Source organism: Hoplias malabaricus, chromosome 1, assembly GCF_029633855.1.
Source record: "Hoplias malabaricus isolate fHopMal1 chromosome 1, fHopMal1.hap1, whole genome shotgun sequence".
Lineage (NCBI taxonomy): Eukaryota > Metazoa > Chordata > Actinopteri > Characiformes > Erythrinidae > Hoplias > Hoplias malabaricus.
Genome location: NC_089800.1, coordinates 18,833,891 through 18,852,286, shown reverse-complemented (window position 1 = coordinate 18,852,286; position 18,396 = coordinate 18,833,891). Strand labels below are relative to the sequence as shown.

Below are 18,396 nucleotides of genomic sequence, written 5' to 3'. Positions count from 1 at the left end.
ATGTGCACAGTACCATCAAATCACAAAATTTCGTTTTAAAATTAGCAATATTTTGGCAGCTTAAAGAGAGTCCTAATATATCGACAAAGTGGCAGTTATTTTTTAAATTGTTCTCCATTATTTTTAAAATTAAAACACATTTTACTTATGAGGAAAAAAATAAAACTTTAAAAATAAAATTGGCTTTTAAGTTTTTACTTCGTTCCACCAGCCCCCCCCACCCCCCAACCCCCACTTTTTTTTTTTTTTTTTAAATAAAAACTGGATTTTTGTTTGCTTTTTTCCACCAGATTCATTTATTTTTCTTTTATCTGGCCATGCCTAAAAAAGCCAGACAGCTCTCTCACTGAAGTGAGGTGTCGTGCCCTGCCTCTCTCTGTCCACAGGGGAGACATAAATAATCATCTAAAAACCTAAAATTTCATAAAATCAACATAAATTCTACTTGAAAACATTCATACAATACTACATCAAGAGAATCTTTTCAAAACGTTTTTAAATGTACACGGCTTTTCTGAAGTCTTTTTTTTCCCACTCCTGAACTCCACATCTCATTTTTTTACAGTGCTATACACATATACAAATAGGCTACTCTTAACAGATCAGAGAACAAGCTATGGTTTGAGTCTGAGTCCTTTTAAGAAAAGAAAGAAATAGTTTGTTAAATTTTCCTCTAAACAGCATCATCATCATCAGAAGATCTGAAGGAAATGGAAATGAACAGCAAGGAGAGATCTTCACAGACTGGATGAGAGGATGATTTAGGGGGTCAGTAACAGTGGGAATCGGCAGGTTTATGGCAGTTCCCTTTGGCATATTGAACCCTCCTCTGGTGTGACTCTGGAACCAGGTCAGGCAGAGCTGAGGTGCTCTTGTCTTGTAGAAGATGACACTATTTCGTGTGTTTGCTTCACCAGGGATTTTTCCTGGCTACAAAAAAAATAATAATAATAATAAAATAAAATAAAACACTTGAATAGACTGGCTTTGCTAAAGTACAATCTCATTGGCATGCCCTTTGGCAGTGTAGCTACATCACAGACTATGGGGTTTGTGGTTTTAGGAGCATGCCAGGTGGATGAAGACCAAAGGAGTATGTCCACTGGGGAGGGGGCACTGCTGTGACAGCTCAATGTCACATCTCCAGTGCATGGGGCAGCTGGCCAGAGTGCCACTCACTGCATGGATTTGGTCATGCTTTTTCGGTAAGGGCTTCATTTTTTTGGGAGCGAAGACTTCAGCACACCTCCTTCCCCGTGGCACTGGTGGGCAGGATGTTCAGCTGGGTCAGCTGAGCTGAGTGTTCTTTCGCTTTGAGACGAAGGGCAGCGATGCTTGAGGCCCGGCGGTCAGCAGCAGTGGAAGGGGAGGAGGAGGAGGAGGAATTGGAGGATGAAGAGGAGGAAGGGTCTGGTAGGCCTGCAGGGGGCTGCACTGGACCCTCCACTGCAGGAGCAGTTTGGCGCAGCAGAGCAGCGGCCGTGGAAGCGCTGGTCAGTGGACCCATACTGGAGAAAAGTCTGAGTAAAGAGGGACAAGGATGCGTGGTTAGGTTGTGCTTGAAGTTGTGCTGCAACAGGTGCTTACTGTATACAATTTCAGAATTAGAATCGTGATTCCGATGGGCAAGTCCCCAAGGCCCGACTTGCGCTCTACAAGTTTAGTGCCAGGTCTAATCCAACCAGATTTTGAAAAGGTTCTACATCTACAGGGCTTGGAAGGGGTCTTGGAACAGGAAAGTATTTATGGGTGCCCAGTCTTGGCCCTGGAGGATTCCAAGTAACAGTCCAGGTTCTTAGATGTTGCCAAAGGACTTTACTAGCAGGGTGAGATATCGTTGCTTTCCAATTAAAAACATGCATCCCCAATTTGTTGGGTTTTTAGTTTTCCTACATCATTGGAACATAGCAGCTGTCCTTTACACTGTGTGAAAATTTCATGACGAATGAACCAAAATTTCTTGGAATAAAATCTTTTGACACCGACTTCCAATATCTTTTCCTTTGTGCATCTCCCAAAGAAGTAACTTCAATGTGTTTTGTTTTTTTAAACTGGACAGTGACAGAGTTAAATTAGAGTTAACAATCTGGGCATTGCCCCAAAGTATTCTCTCTGACTCTTGTGAATACCAAAGCCAGTGCTGTACTCTCTTTAACATGATACATCTCCAGGACTGGATCTGAGCACTATTTTACAGATGGTATAAATAACAGGAGAGTACAACTTGTTTACTTCTCCAGGCTACAAAAGACACTACAGTTCCATTTCAACCAGTCTGACAACTGTTGGTTGAATCTTTAATAAACACAGTCACTCTGTTTTTTGGTGTTGATATTGTACTAACAGGTTTAGAACCTATACCTGCCAAAAGTGGGCCCAATGAAGGCTGGATGTCGGAACATAGCAGTGCCCAAAAAGGTGCCCAAGCCCAGGGGTGTGGCTGGAGGGAGAGCGGAACTGTTGTGCGGAGGCGCCAGGCCTGGAAAAGCAGCGGCTGCGGCTGCAGCAGCTGTCCAGGCTGACTCCAGGGCTGGGTGGGGATGAGGTGGGAATGGGCCTCCCTCCAGGTAGTGGCTCAGGGGGTGCGCTGCAGCCAGGGGTCCAGGGAAAGGTAGACCAGGAGGATGAGTCTGAACTCCTGCTTTTTCTCGTTTCCTCCACTTTGCCCTGCGGTTCTGGAACCACACCTGGATTAGATCATGGAGAAGATCATGGATTATAAAGTGCACCCGATAGGAGGAAATATTCTAACTTGCCTTACTGCTTTTAAAATCACCCGCAAGCATCGTATGGATGCGTCGCATAAAGCAAATGGCTTTTTGAACACAATGCAATGAAGATTGTCTTGCGGTATCCTTGATGGTCCGATTTGTATTCTGCATGACACTCTGCATGCTTGTATGAGCATGGACACTTCAGTCCATGTGCAATATTTGGTTGGCTTTAATGAGGTGAAAAATAGGCAGAAAGTCAAGGGTAATTACATGACCCCTAGCCCCACTTCCTGCATGGTCCGTTAGCCTAACTTTGCTAATTAAAATCTGGTTTGGGCAGCCTTAAAACAGGGTGGAGCGTGGTAATTAAGAGCCTTGTTAACAAAGGATTTCGGAAGAACAGCTCAACAGAGTCCAATAACAATTAATGCGCTTTAAATGAAATTCCTGCAAATGCAAGTGACTCTGAAAGCACTATTTAACTTTCCCACGACAGCCGCCGCCACCATGCACCCCTTGCACTTGCAGATCCTTGGGTTAGCCAGGGTCTACAAACAGGCACTCGTAGCGAGGACAGTGTCAACAGTGGAACAGTGACCCTAGTGACAAACTGCCGCCATGGACTGGCTCCATCTCTGTCTCTTTTCGCATCACAGCGCCTCTGTGGAATTTATGAGTTTTTATCACCTCCTGATCGAGGCCCATTAAGTGATTTGTTCCTTTCTCAGTCCCAAACAGACATCTGTTGTTTTATGTTGGCAATAACCCCCGGAGCTGCCATGTGTTTGTACTGTCTCTTTGGTTATAGGAGCTGGGCTTGATCATGCGGGCTGTGTTTTGAATAGAGGAGAGGAGAGGAGAGGAGAGGAGGGGGGGGGGGTGGATCAAGGGAGGAGGGGGGGTGGCAAACACCTTTAATAGTCTCTCACTCTGTTCCAAGTGCAAAGCATCGGATCAATGCTGGTCTATTGCAATCACAAAATGGGAAATCAAATAGCATTATCCTCTCCCCCTCCTCCTCCCCCTTCACCCTCCCCCCTCCCCCCCACTTTAGCCGATGAGAATTCAGGCAGCATTTTCTCTGCGCTGTGAACGTGTTTGCTCTCCGCGCTAAGTGCGCTTTTATGAAGCGCGCCCGCGAGCGTAATTGCCGTTAAAATGTCCGCTCGATTGGACGCAATAACTTTCGATAACAGGAAAGATCTGGCCGTGACGCGCGGCGTCGTTTAACAAAGTTAAAGACCCTGAGGCTGGCACTCTCCAAATGAAATTAAAACATACAGCTATTTGCAGAGCCTCGGAAATCATGCACCTGCATTCTTCCATTCTGTAGTCCAAGTCTACGATATGTGCAGTGTGTGTGTGTGTGTGTGTGTGTGTATGTGTGTGTTCAGCCTGTGCCGAAGTGCAAACATTCACCCTGGTGCATGACAGTGTTTGTCGAATTTCAGAGTTTAGCACCTGGAGAATAAAAAAATATATAGATATATATCCGCAATAAAATGCGGTGTGTGTCCGTACTATTTCACACACTTGACTTTACCGGGTGTAATTCTCATTCAGCGAAATAAGACAGTGTCGCTTTGTGTTCTCTGTAGAAAACGCGTTAACATTAACACAAAATCAACCAGTTTGATCAGGAGGAGGGTGGAGGTGTGTGTGTGTGGGGGGGGGGGGTAACCTGATCATTCCACGTTTTTTTTTTATATCAGCAATAAAAAACCAAAATAATAAAACAAAAAAATAAATAAACAAATACAACAAACCAGCAGCCCTCACCTGCACGCGCGCCTCTGTCAGGTCCAGCCGCATCGCGAGCTCCTCTCTGTAACAACAGCGGTACGCGACACGGGGTTACAAACAAACACAGACTACACGAGCACTGATCAATAATAAACAGACGTTATGTCTCTTCTGTGGCTCAGTGATGAACTGTGGTGAATTATTTCCTACAAATATTAACCATAGAATTAATTGTTGAAAAACCATGAAAGTATACCGCGCAAATTCGAAACGTGCAGAGACATGATTAAAATGCTCCAGAAAATAAATATTTACATTAACGAATTCGATCAGCCAATTAAAAATAACTACATTTTAACGGGTATTTATTGTTACTCGTTGATATTTTTCTTTATGACGTGGTGGCAAAGCAAATCGTTAGACACCGAATAACGCGTCAGTGTAACGTTTTGTGCGAAATGCCCATGAAACACAAAATACAACCCCGAGCCTAAAAATTAACCCTACACCACACACTAAACCTCAACACTAACCCTAGCCCTGTCCCACGGGTAGAGCTTTAGTAGCAGCGTGTGCACTACACGCTTTAGTAACAGAAACAGGTGGTGGTACCGTTGGTTCAATTTGGCCCAAATACCTATCGCACGCTATAATTTATGATACATAGAGAAATGGCACTCGCCATAATTTCCACAGCAGCTCAAGCAATAATCCACACTGAACATATTCTGGGATGTAGAATATGTGATAATCTCATACTTAATATACACTGTTAAATACAGGCAGAGGTCTTTACTCTAAAGTTACTCTTGCTTTACATTGCGGTATTTATCACATAATAATAATAATAATATAATAATAATAATATCTGAATTATTTACTAATATATTTATTTTATAAACAAATAAGCTTTATTCGTATAAATAAACACATTATAAATACAAGAGGGCTATCTGCAATAAAACAATTCATGGGGTATTTTGTCATTAAAATATATAAATATTGTAACGTATATCTTATATATAAAATAATATATATGTAACCTAAGAATAGCAGTGAATAGAAACAACTGTGTAATTATATATATATATAATAAAAGTTCCGTCATGTTTTTTATATAAATGATATGTATAATGTGGTGTATAATAAATACACAATACCAAAATATTAAAATATTAAATTCACTTATGACTTTTATGAATGTGTTTTGATCAATGTATATCTGAGTAAAATAAGCCCACACACACACACACACACACACACACACAGAGGCAGTGCCCCGCTCCTCCTGTACCTGGTGAACACGTCCGGGTAATGTGTTTTCTGGAAGGCTCTCTCAAGCTCCTCCAGCTGGTAGCTGGTGAAGGTAGTTCTGTACCGGCGCTGTTTGCGCTTCAGTGCGCCGTCCTCCGAGTCGCTGCCGGCAGACAAGCACGCGCTGTCCTCGCCGTCTCTGCCGTCTGCGTCCCCGCGCCCGCTCTCCTCGCGCTTGGGAGAGCACGGCAGCAGGCCCGAGTCCGTCGCGCCGAGACCCGCCGCTGAAGCCGCCGTCTCCTCCTCCGGCTCCGGCGGCTCCTCCTCCGCCTCCTCGAACTTGAGCGCGTTCAGCTCGCCAAGGCCGCCGAGCGCGTGCGCCTCCTCTGCGCTGCCGAGCGTTAGCGCGTGCTCGCGGTACGACTTGCTGCGGCTGATGATGCTGAGCTGCGGCGCGTGGCTGATTTTGAGGCCCTCGCAGCTCTCGCGCTTCTCCGTGCGCTCCAAGTGCTTGCCCCCGGGTCCGTAGAGCCTCCGCAGCTTCGGGGGCAGCAGCACCTCCGAGTTCTCCTTAGCGCACACTGAGAGAGAGAGAGAGAGAGAGAGAGAGAGAGAGAGAGAGAGAGAATCAAATTGAGTATTAGAGCAAAACAGCACAGTTATGATGACTTGCGGCCTTCACTGAATTCAAAACTGTAAATAGTGAAATCAAGTGAACACTCAGTGTCATCATGTAATATTTGGGTGGATTCAACTCTATTAAAAGTAAATAAAATGTAAGAATGAAATGTAAGAGTGAATCCAACAGTAGAAAGTGAGTAAAAAAAGCACTAAGAGTGGAATAAACACTGTAAATACGTTTATGAAACTCTGAATTCACCACTAAAAGTGTGGGAAGCACTGGGAGTGAATTGAACATTGAACTCAACACAGTGAGTAAACACTTAAAATCACTGCGAATGAATAATCAATTCAATACTGCACTTATTAAAAAGATGGTTCTTCAAGAGTTCTCAACTTAAATCAGTTGTTCAGAACCGGTTCCGAGCATAAATGATACTTTGCATGGGGCCATGGTTCTTCAGACTGATGTTTGTACATGATTCTATACAGAAACTTTTAGACAACAGCTCCATAGAGCGTCAGAAAGGGGTTTCCTGTTATATCCAGCTTGTAGCGATAGAGGAATCCTTTTTGTTTTTGGTGTAAGGAGCTGTAAGTGTGAATGTAGCTTGTCAAACTGAATTCAGCTCTATATTTGCTGACATTTATTTATTTATTTGACCAAGTTTAAACATCTCTTTATTCTCCTTACCCCAATTTTACACAGCTCTTATCAACTCAATGTAGGAGAAGCTCACTACACAAACTTGGAGGGGATGCTTCCTCATTTCAAAAGGCCTCACAAATTCAGGATGAAATCCTTAAATGAGTGAACTATTCGGTTCTTAGAAAAACTTTTACTAATTTTTTGCAACTTCTTGGATGTGGGGACAGAGCATGACGACAGTAAAGCATTAACTGATAAACACGGTGCTCACTGAAGACCAACTTGGGCCCAGTGGACACTGTAAGAGCTGTTTTTTGGAAACATCTGCACATAGAATGAAATCATGAATGGAATACTGTAAGAGCTTTTCCATATTTTATTTATCTTTGCCAAACTTTTGCAGGTGCACTCTCCAGTGCAGACTGGACCTGCAGTGACTCTCCAGTGCTGTTTATGTAATGTAAATATGGTAACCATACGGTTTATTATGTGCAGAAGTTATGGTACATTTCAGGGCTCCCTCTCATATATATATATATAAGCTGCGTCACCCAGCCCTAGCCCTAACCCTAACCAGACGTCATAGATAGCTTTAGTCACACAAACGTGACACTGGCACGCTGGTCCAAGTTAGCATGGGATTTTATGTTGTGCCAAAACTTAAACTCAATATATAAAACTATAGTTCAGTGAAATAAGAAGGAAACATTCAGATTGATATGTTTTCCCTGTAGAAAAAGTGTTGACTTATTACAACTGGAAAGTCACCGTTGGATCCGGGAGTGTCCACACCTCCGCTTAATACGGTGTGATAATGACAACTACTCGTCTGTAAACAAGTAGAGGAGCCTATGTTAGTTCCAGTCAAGCACTGACCAGGAGGAACCCCAAATTCTTCAGGTTACTACGCGAGTGTGCCCTGAGCGGTGTTCGTGCTGCTTACCGTCGGCCGCGTGCTCGTGCTCGTGCTCCGTGGCTGTGGAGAAGCTGTGCGCGTTCAGCAGTCTCGCCTTGCACGGGCTCCTTCTGCCCAGTATGCTGTCGATGCAGTAGGAGGAGAGCACGGGCGGAGATTTACTCTTACAGTCGCCGCGCTCGCGCACGTCGTCCTCCAGCTGACTGCTCATCTTTCACACGCTTCACTTCGGAGAAGTCAACTTTTCTGCTTCTTTTTCTCTCTCTCGACTCTTCTTCTTTCGAGGGAGGCGAGCGTCCTCTACTTTCTCGCCTCTTTCCCCACTCTCTATCTCTCTCGTTCTCTGGTCTCTGCTCCCTTTCTCCCGGCGCGCGCTCTACTGTCACACTCCGGTCTGCTGCATTGACGTACAGCGCCAATCTGATTGGCTCCCAGAGGGGGAAAAAACAGAGAGAGGGAGAGAGAGAGAGAGAGAGGAAAAAAGAGAGAGAGAGAGGGAGGGGAGGGGGGATCTTTATTTTTCCATTAAAGTTGAGCGCGCGCAGTGTGTACGGATTAATGAAGCAAAAGAGCCAAGTGCTGCAAGTGCAGATTACAGATACAGATACACAGCGGCCTTTAGCATGTATAAAATAACAACAGACACTCCTGCATTACACCTTTCACTGGCCACAGTTACACTGCTGATCATCTACACGTGCAGAACACGGCTGGAGCACTGGAGTAAAATAAAATAACTAAAAGAACAAACCATATTTTCATAAATATCTTTCAAACAACATTAGATTAAACAAGAAACAGAAGAAAACAGGAGGCATTAAAATGAAGGGAAAAGGATAAATGTAAGATTGTGAAATAATAAAATATAGAATAGTTGTTATATAATAAAACAATCACAATAATAATAATTTTAACAGCAAAGTTTAATGAAAGTAATAATAAGAATATTAATGAAGGATAAAATAAGTAGCTCTGTAATAATCAGAAATTGCATTCAAATCCTAATAATAATAATAATAATAATAAGAAGAAGAAGAAGAAGAAGAAGAAGAAATAAAACAAAGTGAAGGATGACAAAAATATAAAAAACAACAATAAATAAATCTATAATAAAAGTAACATCAGGGATGATATAATAATAATAATAACAATAATAATACGTGTAATAATTTTAATAATAATAATTGAAATTATTTAGTGGAAAATACACTAAATAAAACAACAAGATAAATAATTAAAATAATATCAGGAATAATAATAACAATAATAAAAATTATAAATGTACAAGAATAGCGGATGAATGTTGAAGTTACATTCAATTTTTAAATGTCAGTGACGTGTAATCCCGTAATATATTTTACTACTACTACGAATAATAATGATGACGAATCTAAATAATAATAATAACAATAACAATAATAAAATGAGAAATAAGAAAAGAGGAAGTGGAGGGAAATCAAATCAAATAAAGGTTGTGAACAATGTGTAGGATGGTCGTTTGTGACTGACGTACGGTCAATAAACCGTTTGGGAGATTTACATATGCGTCACATTGCGCGTGCAGGAATAAGGTAGTGTGCGCAGTTCAGTTTTCAGTTTCAGTCACTGTAATGTCGCAGGTATTACTGCACTAAACCCCGCACTGTGATCTCAGAATCAGGATCATAGCACAACCTGTGGACGAGGCCTGATTGGGAGAAACCTTCAGCAGGTGGACCTACACAGAGAGAGAGAGAGAAGGAGAGAGAGAGAGAGAGAGAGAGAGAGAGAGAGAGAGAGAGAGAGAGAGAGAGAGAAGGAGAGAGAGAGGAGCTCGCACGCCCTAATTGCCCGTGCTCTCAGGAATATCTAAGGCGATCAGACAGGCCTGATAATGCTGCAGGTGAGCTGGACTCTGAGAATGTAATTTTAAAGAGAGTGTATTTAAGCCGCGGATGGCGTGACCCCGCTCACTGCCATCACCGCTGAAAGGATCATTTTCAGAATTCAATCCCAAAAAACCTCAACAAGCTACAATTTACTCCCTCCTCTCAACAGGCTCGGCGGACCTGGTCAACTCCGTCAGTGTCAGAGAAGAAGAGAGGCGCGTAAAAATAATTACCGCAGATGACCGGCCTGAGATAAAGCGCCCAGTTTAACCTTCATTTGGCTCCAACTCCACTACAGAGGGAGGTCACTTTCTAATATCTTTTAAAAAACACATACCCCCCCCTTCAAATCCTCGTTATCAAAACGGACTCTAAAACCATTAAAAATAAGAGGTCTCTAAATCCTGTAGGGGTTTATCCCAGTGGCGGAGTTCAGAAACTCTTGGAGCTGCCGCCTGGATTTTAAACATTTTTATTAATTTATTTATTATTATTGTTTTATCTATTTTATTTTTTTTTGCTTTAATGTAGGTTACTGAAACATTAAATATTTATAAAAGATCTTAATAACGAGGAAGAACTCCCAAAGGTTCCTGGAACGTATTGAGAGTGATGTAGACTTCACTGGGGTGTCATCATTATTATCATTCTTTAGGAACCTGTAATGTCTCACGAACCTTTTAAAGGCAGAAAGAGTTAATTCAATAATCATTAATAATGCAGGTGCTGTCGGGGTGTGACGAAGTCAGAGAAGATCTATGAACATATTGTTTGTAAGTGGAAGAACTCTAAATACTGCAAGTCTATTTTTTTCACGGAGAGTTACGTTAGTCAGATACAGTCGTGCCATTCAAGCTAATAATCAACCAGCCCCTGGACCTCATACCACTGTCATTAATAATGAGAAACGTGTTAAAATGGGAATTCAAAAAAAAAAAAAAAAAAAAAAATGAAAAGCGTCACAAATGTTGCCACAAATATTCCATCGGTTGAAACCTGAAACTTCTGCGCCATTTGTGAGCGGATCAACACACTAATGACAATAATAACAATATAAACCGTTTTCTCTCTCCCCACACTCCCAAACAGGCGCGCGATGCAGACCCGTGTTTAAAGTCACTATGTAATTTGGGGGCCACAATTTGATTCATTTGTACGCACTCTGTTATTAACCCAAGAAAAGAAAATGTCAGGCACTATTACCGCCAGCAGGATATCCGCGCTTTGTTTAAATGCACTAATTACAAGCGCCACACATTCGCAAAAAGGGAAAATGCAATGTTCACATAGTCATTTTTTTTCCAGTATAGTTTCATGATCCTCTTGTTAAACGGTGCTACTCAGTGTCATATTTTCACAACAAGCCTAACTTGATAATTTCCACAATCGTCTCCTGTGTGCTGCACGAACAAACAGAAGGTTTTTGATGGGGTTTTTAAACTCCTATAGCCTGAGGACTTCATTAACGCTGTAGTGGTTTTCCCACCTATATTCACACCAGTCCCTCCGTGTCTGCGCCAAACCACTTTGTGAGTACGAACTATTAGCCAATTCCAACACCGCAGATTAAGATACTAGCCAATTGGGATTTAGGAGAGGCGGGGCTTGTCTCAAAACGGGCGGTAAATAAAAGACCGCGCTCGAGGTCTTCCTCCCTTTTCCACAGGCGCCATCTTCTGGTAGTTTTTTGAGCTATGAATTCTGACTGATAAACAAACTCAGTGCTGACAGAAAACCTTCAGTTTCTCACAAACCTAACAATTTAAAACCCACGTGGAAGTTCACTCTTCATCCTGCCTTTTCCTAATATTTTGTTTGAAAACTCACAAAAATATTTGATGATTGTATACAGTGATATCCCTGTGAGCATAAAGATAAACTCAAAATGGACGATGACGGGACGTTCATTACACACACAGGCTACGTTTATCAATCGTATTTTAATACCGACTTTCGCGGTCGTAAAATGATTCTCCTTTTTAAACATATTGTGCCTCCTATTTAGTGGTCGCAGAAAATACACATGCGCACATTTGATGTAAGTTGGGAAGATGGCTTGTTTTATATGAATACGGACCAACGACAGCATCTTTATGGACTAATTATGGTCCAATAATTAAGGCCTCTGGACACCCTGTCTCTCCATGCACACTGGAGTTATGCCATTATGCTCCACGTGGGTGGGTCATTACCTCTTTAAAACCATATATCCAAGAGCATAGAAAATCCCACCACACTATATATCCCCATCAGCCTAATAAAGCGAAAACAGACTTTTCTAAGCTTTGAGATATAATAAACAAAAAGGATTAACAACAACATATGTCATAAGAACAGTTTTAAGTTCTTAGGCCTAAAGAACCATTTTGGAAATGAAGTGTGTGAGTGTGAAGGAATGTTTAAATAATGTAAATATGCATTTTGCAACAAGCTTGACATCGTACCAATAGAAGAACCAGAGAACCAGCATATTCTCCATCAACCTTAAGTACACCTTCATGATTCAATGAACCATTTAATCAGGCAAAAGGTTCTTCGTGTGTTCAGAGTTCTAACCATTTCCTTAAAGGACACTTGAAGAAACATCATTTTTAAGAGTGTAATGTTTCCCTTATTAATCAAATTAACATCTAACATCAGGAAAAAAGAATAAACCCTGTATTAAACTGAAATTCTCCAAACCTTGCATTTGACAGTTTTACAAAGAAATCTGATATTTTCTACTCTGTCAAAGTGAAGTTGACATTCACCAAACAATATTCCAAATCCCAAGTATTACTAAAGACATTCAACATCTTGTTCATTTGCAGATTTTTTTTTTTTATTGTAGGTCTATTTACTTTTCCTTAGTTAGGGCTCTTGACAGCTATGAATTCTTTCAGACCCACGGTGTTGAGAAGTCTCCCCTCAGTGGAATAATGGGCAGGAATATTGTTAATGTTTCCAGATCAGTAGCACGCATGGAGCTTGATTTTCTCCCCTCTTGCAAATAGCTTGATGAACTGTGTTCTTCTGCGCATACTATGCCTTAATGATGTATTCATGCAGACTGCAGAAAGGGAAACAAATGCTGGACTGCTCACTGGGAGGGAATTAGCAGGATCTTTTCCAAAGGCCTGGCCAATAGTTTCATGTCTTCTGGTGGATGTGCTGGTGCACTGAGCAGTCACGCTGCTGACAGTTGTGCTCCAGTGGCGCCATGTCTTCATTCCAGTCGCAGGGACTTAATTGGATGCTGCTCTGCTTTAAAAGGGCGAACAAAAAAGACGAGCAACGTTAATTAGTGGTTATTAACACCCCGCATAATGAGAGTGCGAGGGAGTCAATTTAATGACTTTGTTAGCCCAAGTTTAGAATGACAGGCGATGATCGCAACAGCAATAGCAATCCTGAACGCAGTGATCATCCGTAATTTTCAACAGCAATACGCTCCAATAAAAACAAAAGGACTCTAATTTTGCTCCACTGACTTGATCATTTGAGTTTATTAAAAAAAAAGATGACTCAAACATTTAAACCTGAGATTACCATTTCCCCAAATACCAATAGGCTAGGCTCTATATAACCAGCAACCAGTTCATTTATTTACTCTTCCCATTTGATGTCACGTTTAATGTGCTTTTGTATTGGAAAACTGACAGTGTGCTTTGTAGCATTTGTCCTCCTCCATTGTTGCTGATAGTTGTTTATACACTGATCAGTCAACATTTTATCACATCAGTTATTGTTCATTGTACTATAAGCTTCACTGCCTACAACTGCAACTAATATTACAGACTGTAGTCCACCTGTGGCTCAGCCTACTTTGTTGATGTACGTGTCATTACATTTGGCACTCCAAATGTAAACATAACTGCCAAAAGAGTTCCTTGCATGATGCCACATTACTGCTTTCTGTTGATGGTTCTGTAGAAAACGCAGTGTGAAGAACCTACAAACCAAACTCCTTACTTTTAGTGACTTGGAAACTTCAGGCCAGCCCAGGAGGTGGGAGGCACAGGAGGCTTTTGCTCCAACGGAGTGCATATGTTTAAACTTGTCTGAAGGGGTATTCTGACCCAGAACATGAGCCTACTGCCTGATTTGATAGAATTGTGATAGAATGATAGAAGAAGTCATCAGTCTAAAGGCCAGACTTCTGAAATAAAAAGAACCACAGGTTTCAACTATTGGAAAGTGACTCCTACACTGCAAAATCTCAAATGGTAATTTGTCTTTCAGTGTTACACTTGCAGGGATCATCCATGCCCTTAAATAACCACTGTAGAAGGTAATGAATTGTATTGTGGGGGTTGATTTCTTATTTAAACATACTGTTTTGTACTCTTTTAAAATGGCAGACAATAGCTACTGAAGGCCAAGTAGCTATTCATCATTGTCTTTTATAACCCATTAGGCTGCAATTACATAACTTATGGACATAAACATCCTCAATATAGACTAAGTAAGTGGTTTTACATTTTCACATTTACACACGCAGAAAAGAGAAACAGGAGTCCAGACTTCCTGTTCAGTGGTGCCGATGAAAGGACGTTTCATATGCTGGTGGCCTTTATTGATTAATTCTGATAACGAGCCTTGAACGGCCACATTTCAAAGATCACAATTCTTTATTAAGTTAATCAAAATAATACATGCAAATTATTCTTCTTCTAGCACAAGCTTATCAAACCCCTCCTTCCCCACCAACACCTCTTGGGTTTGAAGAAGTCCGTTTATTAGAGTCAATATCGTGCACAAATATCGCAATGCAAATGAAAGCTGATTAGAGCAAATGAGGGACTTTAGCTGCTGTTTGACCTTGTCTGAGTTTTATGTAAATTTCTGAAAACGACACAATGAAGCAAATGGCATTTAAAAGATATTCATATTAAAAGATATTCATATTAATCAACGCATTTTCCTAATGAAGGAACAGACTGCAGTCAGATTTTTAAAAGTACTTTTAAATCCTTGAATCCGTGGTCTGTATTTTTTGTTTAGTTACTAGCATTTTATATATATTTATATATTTCAAACAAGAGCTGCCATGTACTTGGGAAAAACTGATAATGTCTCTAATCTTCTTACCTCTTTATCCATTTCAGGGTCTAGCTCTATAATGTAATGAATAATATTCATAATGTGATATAAAGCATTCAGAAATATAATAGATATAAGTAATAATTACATTTTGGGTAGTTATACCGATGGAATTTGAGTCATTTGATCTCATTTATCAGCTACGCCTTCTAATACAAGAGGACATAAGTGACGAAAGGGAACACAAGGGTATGTTAGATTAATTTCTTTTCTTTTTTTTTTCTTAACAAAGGACTTACTGACATCTAGTGGATTAGAAGAGTGCTATAGGAGTTGAAGGACCTCATGTTTTGTAATCTCAAAGTCTGGTTAGCAAACAAATAAATATCACCTCTTAAACGGTTAATTCAATGAGGCCCAGGAGATGTTGGTAAATTGTTGAAATGGGCGCCTTGGGGTGTTCTTTTATGAAGCCAGTGGATACTTATCAGGGATAATATACCCAGCGGTTCATCAGGGACTTCATCTCAAATGAAATTAGCTTCCTGCGTGCGAGTGAGATAGCTGTTCTGGGGTTCAGCTGTGACAGTAATGGCCGCTGTGTCGGTGGCTCTCTCTTGTGTTAGTCCAGCACTGGCCCTGCCTTTGAACTCGCCCTCCACATGAAGCCATTTATTCTATTCTCTCTCTGTGTCTCTCTGTCTTCCTCTCTCTCTACATCCGGACAACCTGTCCCATTGTTATCATATTTATTTAGCTTCTTCTGCCGCTGACGAAGGGTTGGGGACCATCTGAGGTGAATGGAAGAACTAAATATGGGCATTTTGGTTTGTTTCTCTTTGTGATGGGCAGAAGAGGGACAAATTTCATGTCAGCTTGCTGGACAAACACAGTGGAGAGTGCGACAGGCATCCAGAGGGCCGGCCATGGCTGGGTATTTTATGAGAATAAAGCAGAGGGCATCATTAGGTCTGTGGTGACCCTGCCTGAGAGGCGGACGACTCCACCTGCCTCAGATGCTCTGCGGACCGATTTACAGAGAGAAAAACGTTTAGATACTTGGCCGCAGGTTTGAGTGACCCAGTGGGGGAGTGGATGGGGGAGTATAGTTGAAACTGTGCAATCTATATTGGATTTATTCCTGTTCTGTCACTAGGTGTTCAGTGTCCCTGTGGCGAGGAAGTCATAACAGTAAATTCTGTGTATCTGCAGGGGTCACGCCACAGTCACACACCAGCTCCCTGACAGAGAATTTAGGAGCCATCCTCCAGCTTGACTTTTCCTCTCTTATTGCTTCTGTCTCATCTCAATCTCGCCCTTTTTTCTCTCCCTCTCATTCCCCCAACATTTTCTACCCATTACATTTCAATAAAACCGTAGGATCACAGCCCTGGATGCTTGTGTAGCCCATGAATATGACCCAAGCTGCTTCTGTACAAGCTCTGGGAGTAAATCACAGAATCATTTTTGCATCCCTGCTGTTCCCTCATATTACTTCTGACAACAGTGAATACTTCATCACTCTCCAGCCACAGAGGCCTTCTGTTTGGAACTTAGAGCACATCCGCCTCTAATAACGCTGCTTTATTTTACTCATTTCCTCTAAGTGCCTTATAATGTTCTCAAAAATAATGACGTTGTAACCGCAGGTAAGAACATACAATTTCCCAACCATTAAATACTATCACATTCAAGTTCATTATGACGTTTCATCACGTTAACGGCGTAGTTCACGACTGTAATCAAAAAAACACTTTTTTATAAAATTCAGAAGATGTTTTCCTCACCATTCGCTAGATCTCAAGTCGGTTTTCGTGCTTGAAACCGATCTAATGTGTTTATGAAGCCCCAGTGTCTGTAAATGAATGACAAAACAAACTGTAGGTCTGGTATACTCTCTCTCTCTCTCGGGCAGAAATCCACATTTTGAAACGCACAAACCGAAATGAGTATTACTCTATTATTGGACAATGGGTATGTAATATTGACTTATTTTTGCTGTGTTGGATAGCTTAAGGTGGAAACTCGGGGGACAGCTAACTGTTTTACGGAAAGTGCTACAAAAATTAGTTACGAACGAGTTTCTGCGGTAAATCAAACAACGAATAAAACGTTACAGGCCGGTTAAACTTCATCTAAGTACAATATAAACAACAGTCGTCATTTCCCCTCATATATACATACCGTTCCACCTTAAAAGACGCTGAGCTAGAGCAGTGTTTCCCCTCAATCGTAGATGATCCGTTTAAGAGTCATGGAATCATCGGGCACAAAGCAGGAATACACCGTGGAAAGAGCAGCAGTCCATCACAAGACATCACATACTCACCCAGTCCCTCACACACTCACACCTGTGGTCAATTTTACACACTCAGCCAGTCACTCACACTTTCATACAATCTCCCACTCACACCTGTGGACAATTGTACACCGCTAATTCACCTACCAACATGTTTTTTTGTTTTGTTTGTGAGGACACCCACGCATACACCGGGAGAACACACCAAACTCCTCACAGTGACCTGAGGCAGGATTTGGGCCCACAGCCCTAGGACCCTGGAGCCATGTCTGATTCTCCCTGCTGCCCCACCATTTTTTGTTATTCTGTAACATTATAAAGTCAACTGCTGGTTTGGCTTCTCTTAAAACTTGAGCCATGCAGCAGCTCGTCTTTACTGGAACATAGTGCACCTAGTCCTAATAACTTATCTTTCTGTTTCAAGTAGTTCTCTGCCGCTCACAGAGCAGGTCCCCTACCATTCATGCTGTTCCAGAATCATCTTCTTAATTCCTACTAGTTCATAGGTGTAGTGCACCTGGAGAACTATATAATCTCTGACCAGTTTAGCAACATTTCAGATCTCTACATCTGACTGCATCTTACAATTCAATATTCTCCCTGTTCTTAAGATCTCTCTCGGCCCTGTCTCTGTTCATCTACCTCTAGCCTGTGCGGCCTTCCAGAGCTCCGGCTCAAGTCCTCTCCCCTCTTACAGTCAGGTTGTCTGCTTGTATTTCAGACATATAATGAGGGCACCGTATGAACTGGCAAAGTGCACCAAAGGCAAATAACACTGCTTTGTAGTTGATGTATTGGGATGTAAGCCCAGAACATGGTTGCACAGGCCATACTAACTCACAAATACACATGTAATTAATACATATTTTGAGCAGCTTGTATCAATAATTTTCCATTCGATTCCAATCTAAAGTAATTATGTTCACTAGTGTATGCATGTGTGTATATGTGTCTACATATGCATGTTTGGATATGTGTGTTTATTCCTTGCTTTCACCAAAAAAATCCCAATCTTTATAACCAAATGATTCTAAAGCAATTTTCTCTGTGGGAAGAGAGTGTAATTTTCTATTTTGTGACATCGTGATGTGTAAGAAACTAGGAGCTGGTGATAAGAGGCAGCTCAAAAGAGAGAGTGTGTGTACAGTGCTTTAATGGCCAGAGTGGGCGACGGAGGGGGGTGATGTCAGCGAGGGCGCCGTTTAATGACTCCAGAATAATGCCTTCCTCATTAGTGCAAGCTCGGAGGATCCGCCAGGGCTTGAACCACTAGAGCATAGCATGCAGCAACAGTCTTTATCTCCATATTA

General features: G+C 41.6%; 1 protein-coding gene across 2 annotated transcripts; it reads right to left on the bottom strand.

Moving 5' to 3' along the window:
• Positions 1 to 282: 282 nt before the first annotated feature.
• On the bottom strand, positions 283 to 17,199 carry arxa (aristaless related homeobox a). 2 transcript variants are annotated; one of them, XM_066663635.1, is made up of 7 exons: positions 16,972 to 17,199; positions 16,575 to 16,642; positions 7,925 to 8,317; positions 5,752 to 6,292; positions 4,494 to 4,539; positions 2,362 to 2,687; positions 283 to 1,520 (listed from the first exon to the last, which is right to left on the bottom strand). In XM_066663635.1, the coding sequence occupies exons 3-7, from the start codon at positions 8,106 to 8,108 to the stop codon at positions 1,238 to 1,240; spliced, it is 1,380 nt and encodes a 459-aa protein (XP_066519732.1). In that variant the 5' UTR covers positions 8,109 to 8,317; positions 16,575 to 16,642; positions 16,972 to 17,199; the 3' UTR covers positions 283 to 1,237. The 2 variants fall into 2 exon arrangements, with proteins under 2 accessions (XP_066519732.1, XP_066519647.1); XM_066663550.1 differs by lacking the exon at positions 16,575 to 16,642 and having other exon boundaries at positions 16,972 to 17,198.
• Positions 17,200 to 18,396: the final 1,197 nt, after the last annotated feature.